The 4,348-nt window shown below is 42.9% G+C and overlaps 1 protein-coding gene across 1 annotated transcript; it reads left to right on the top strand.

Annotated features, from left to right (window-relative positions):
* Positions 1 to 525: 525 nt before the first annotated feature.
* On the top strand, positions 526 to 2,811 carry LOC102422030 (disintegrin and metalloproteinase domain-containing protein 25-like). Its single transcript, XM_006082013.1, has 2 exons — positions 526 to 2,618; positions 2,688 to 2,811. The coding sequence occupies exons 1-2, from the start codon at positions 526 to 528 to the stop codon at positions 2,809 to 2,811; spliced, it is 2,217 nt and encodes a 738-aa protein (XP_006082075.1).
* Positions 2,812 to 4,348: the final 1,537 nt, after the last annotated feature.

The following is a 4,348-nucleotide window of genomic DNA, read 5'->3' on the forward strand; positions in this document are numbered from 1 at the left end:
AGTCTATGACCAATCATCTTGTTTTTATACAGTCATACACTGCCTTGCAGTTCTCCTTCTTTAAATATGTTTTTATTGATCTTTAGAGACAGAGGAAGGGAAAAGAGGAGAAAGACAGAAATAACAATGAGAGAAATATTGATCAGCTACCTCATGCACACCCCTACTGAGGACTGAACCCACAACCCAGACATTGAACCAGTTGTCCTCTTGGTGTATGGGATGACACTCAACCAACTTAGCCACATGATCCAGGTTACCTTACAATTTCTTAAGGGCAAACGCATGCAGTATTCTGAGTCATGTCTTTAGCCAAACACCAATCCATACTAACTCTTATGTTTCTCTTCCTCCTCCACATTGGCCTTCCCATAACCTCCAACCCTGTCTTTACTCTCTATTTTCTCTTCCAGTGTGCTACTCTGATAACATGAGCCTGCCAGAGAACAGATTCAAAGTCAATGCTGAATACCCAGCTCAGAGAGAACAGTGATGCTTCCTGCCCGTCCTATTTTGCTCTCACCAATGGCTGTGTATGGTGGCTCCATAATGGCTGTGAGTGAGGCCCTGGTGTGTGTGAGGAACACTCTCCTGCCACTCTGGCTGGGGGTGATTCTGTTCCCATATGGATGGTTCCAGGTTGTGCACTCCCAACGCCATGGTCCCCCAGAAGTGGTGATTCCCTTGAAGGTAACAGGCACTGGCATTGGCATGAAGATTGGAGACTGGCTCTCTTACAGCCTGCATTTTGGGGGCCAGAGACACATTGTCCACATGAAGGTCAACAGGAATTTTCTATCCAGACACTTCCGAGTGGTTACCTACTCGGACCAGGGCGCTCTTCTTGAGGAACGGCCTTTCATCCAGAATGACTGCTACTATCATGGTTATGTGGAGGGGGACCCAGAATCCCTGGTTGCCCTCAGTACCTGTTTGGGAGGTTTACAGGGCATATTACAGACAAATGACATTGTTTATGAAATAGAGCCCAAGAGACGTTCTACCACATTTGAACATCTCTTATATAGGATAAAGAGTGAAGAGACACAGTTGCCACCCATGAAATGTGGATTAACAGATGAAGAAATAGCAAGACAACTGAACTTTCCAGAGAGTGCTAATTTCACTTTGATGCAGAGTGGGTATGAAGGCTGGTGGACTCACAGGGGGCTTCTTGAACTGGCAGTGGTGGTGGACCACAATCGCTATCTTCATCACCTAAGTAACACCACAGCTGTGCAGTATGAAGTATTACTTGTAGTCAATGGAGTAGCTAAGTTTTTGAGTTCACTGGATGTTGATGTGGTTTTAATGGGAATTGAGGTCTGGACTGAAAAAAACCCAGTTCCAATAGATACCATAGATGGTCTCCTGGAGGAATTTTGCAAATGGAAGAAAACTAGCTTGAATAACCGCATTCCCAATGATGTTGCACATCTTTTTGTAAAGCATAGCTATGGTACTACTGCTGGCTTAGCCTATATAAAAACCATATGTAAAAGTTATGCTAGTTGTGGAGTTGATAGTTTCATGAATGATAACGTGTATGATTTTGCATACATTGTGTCACATGAGATTGGTCATAATTTGGGTATGGATCATGATGGACCAACTTGTACATGTGGACATAAAACCTGCATAATGTTTCCAGAAAATGAAAGTGCAACTAGATTCAGCAACTGCAGCTATGCTGACTTCATGGACATGATGGGCACCATAGCAAGGAAAAATTGTTTGTACATTTCATCAAATACAGGGAACATCTTCACACTTGCACGGTGTGGGAACAGTGTGATTGAAGAAGGAGAAGAGTGTGACTGTGGCACTTTACATTTGTGTATGAAAGATCCGTGCTGTGAGTCCAACTGCACTCTCAGCCCTGGGGCTGCTTGTGCTTTTGGTCTCTGTTGCAAAGACTGCCAGATCCTGCCCACAGGCGAAGTTTGTAGACAAGAGGAAAATGAGTGTGATCTCCCAGAGTGGTGCAATGGGACATCCTACCATTGTCCAGAGGATGTGTACTTGCAGAATGGGATGCCATGCAAGGGCGGTGGCTCCTGCTATGAAAAGAGATGCAATAACCGTGAAGAGCAGTGTAGGAACATTTTTGGCAAAGAGGCCAAGAGTGCCAATCAGAGTTGCTACACAGAAATTAACACTCAAGGTGACCGTTTTGGGAACTGTGGTTTCAAGCACTCTAGATACGTAAAATGTGACATCTCAGATACCTTGTGCGGGAGGATTCAGTGTGACAATGTGACAGAACTTCCCCTTCTGAGAAATCATTCTACTGTGCATTGGACTCAGTTCAATGGCGCCACCTGCTGGGGTACCGACTACCACTTCGGGTTGACAGAACCTGACATTGGTGATGTGAAAGATGGGACAGAGTGTGGGGCAGAACATGTCTGCATCCAAAGGAAGTGTGTCCATAGGTCACTTCTGGTAAATTATTGCTCACCTGAGATGTGCAATCTGAAAGGAGTCTGCAACAACAGGCATCACTGCCATTGCAACTATGACTGGGACCCTCCCAAATGCATAAAAGAAGGCAGTGGAGGTAGTATAGATAGTGGGCCACCCCCTCGGAAAAAAATTAGGAAAAAAACCCAATACCTGCAACTACTTTGGTTGCTTCCTTTTATCCTTTTATTATGCTTGTTAGTTTTGTGTTTTCTGACACGAAGAAGAAAAGATAAGAGTGAAGAGCAGAGTGTGTCACTTTCAGCTGAGAAAGAAGAACAAAATGTCAAGACTTTACCTAGGGAAAACGAGCAAGACGTTGCAATTCCATCTAAGGAAGAACAATGAAATGTTCTACTGCATTTTAGAAAGAAAAGCAACAATTTACAATTTCAAAAAAGTAACCAAATCATATAGAAATGTTACAGAATGTGCCACAGACCATTGACCTAATCGCTGCAAATTTTTATTATTTCAGATCATGAAACACTGGCCATTAAACAATTATTAGACTATCCTAATTCCTAGAATATTGCTATTTTACATTATTTTAAATAGTGTCAGTGTTCAATTGTTCGTGGAACTAGAATCTTTGTGTTTCCTGAGCAAACGTACAGCCAATGGATAATGTGAATTTGTGTGTTTTTAATTGTGTCTCAATCCTTACCATCCTTGCCACTCGTACTCTTTGTCACACAGAAAATGCAAACATACAAATTAAATGTCTTCCTTGCCAGTCCTCTCATGGTTAGTTTCAGCAATAGTTGGCTTCTAGGGGGAGCCTGGAAACCTGGAAAATGTTTGATAACTACACATGCCAGTCTTGCCTCATTAGCTGCTCTAACCTTTACAAAGACAGTAACTTTCAGTCTGCACATTAGTACTACATACAATACAGTGGTAGGCAAAAGTAAGATTACAGTTTTCAGTCCACAGAAGTTTATTTATTATCATTTATTAATTACTAGGGACCCAGTGCACAAATTTGTGTACAGGAGGGGTCCCTTGGCCAAGCCAGCAATAGGGCCGATCAGGGCCATCTTGCCCAGTCCCTATGGGGGTGATCAAGGCCGGCTGGTAGGAAGGCAGGAGGGACTGGAAGAGGTTGGTGGCTGGTGGGGAGAGAGGACGATTGGGGCCAGTGTCCAGGGAAGAGGGACCAAGGGATATTGGCCTGCTGGCCCTATTCAGGGCCATCAGGGCCGATTGGGGAGAGGGACCACGGGAGGTTGGGTGGTCATGGGAGTTTGGCTGTGGGAGCACACTGACCACTCTGCTCCCCTGCCAGCCTAATTACCCCCAACTGCCCTCCCCTGCTGGCCCCTAAGGCTTTTATTAGTATAGATATGACCCTTCACAGAAAATTTCACTAACCCTGCTTTACAATAAGGGCTTGATGATTGAATCATTGGGGCCAGACACCAAGATTTCCTTTCTTTGAATAGGGATGGGAATAATTATCTTGTCTTTAAGTTGCCCTGAACATCAAATGAGATAATGACTTAGAAAAGTATAAAAGCACCATATAAAGACAATTGTCTTTTTCATGTACTGAAAAGACAATGAAGTGGTAAAATGAAAAACACTATTTTTGTTCTCCCCCTTCCTTCCTTTACAGCCTTTATTTAAACTTTGAGATTTATAAAGATTTCACTCCTATTTTCATTTCTTTACATTCAATATTATTTGTATTAGTTTCAGGTTTTATATTAGTTACAGAATAGTGGTTAGACAATCACATACTTTACAAAGTGTTCCCCAATATTTCCAGTACCCACCTGGCATCATACCGTCACTACAACACTATTGACTATTGACTATATTCCCTATTTAAGTGACAATAGGTTTACAGGTTCCTTCCAATCTTTCTTTTCTGTTGCTCGTC

The sequence above is a fragment of the Myotis lucifugus genome, unplaced genomic scaffold (assembly GCF_000147115.1).
Source record: "Myotis lucifugus unplaced genomic scaffold, Myoluc2.0 scaffold_1, whole genome shotgun sequence".
NCBI classification, from domain to species: domain Eukaryota; kingdom Metazoa; phylum Chordata; class Mammalia; order Chiroptera; family Vespertilionidae; genus Myotis; species Myotis lucifugus.

Coding starts and splice junctions, on each gene's coding strand:
- LOC102422030 (XM_006082013.1), top strand. CDS start 526: ATGGCTGTGTATGGTGGCTCCATAATGGCTGTGAGTGAGGCCCTGGTG. Junction 2,619..2,687: donor AGGAAAAAAACCCAATACCT/GCAACTACTTTG, acceptor TCTGACACGAAG/AAGAAAAGATAAGAGTGAAG.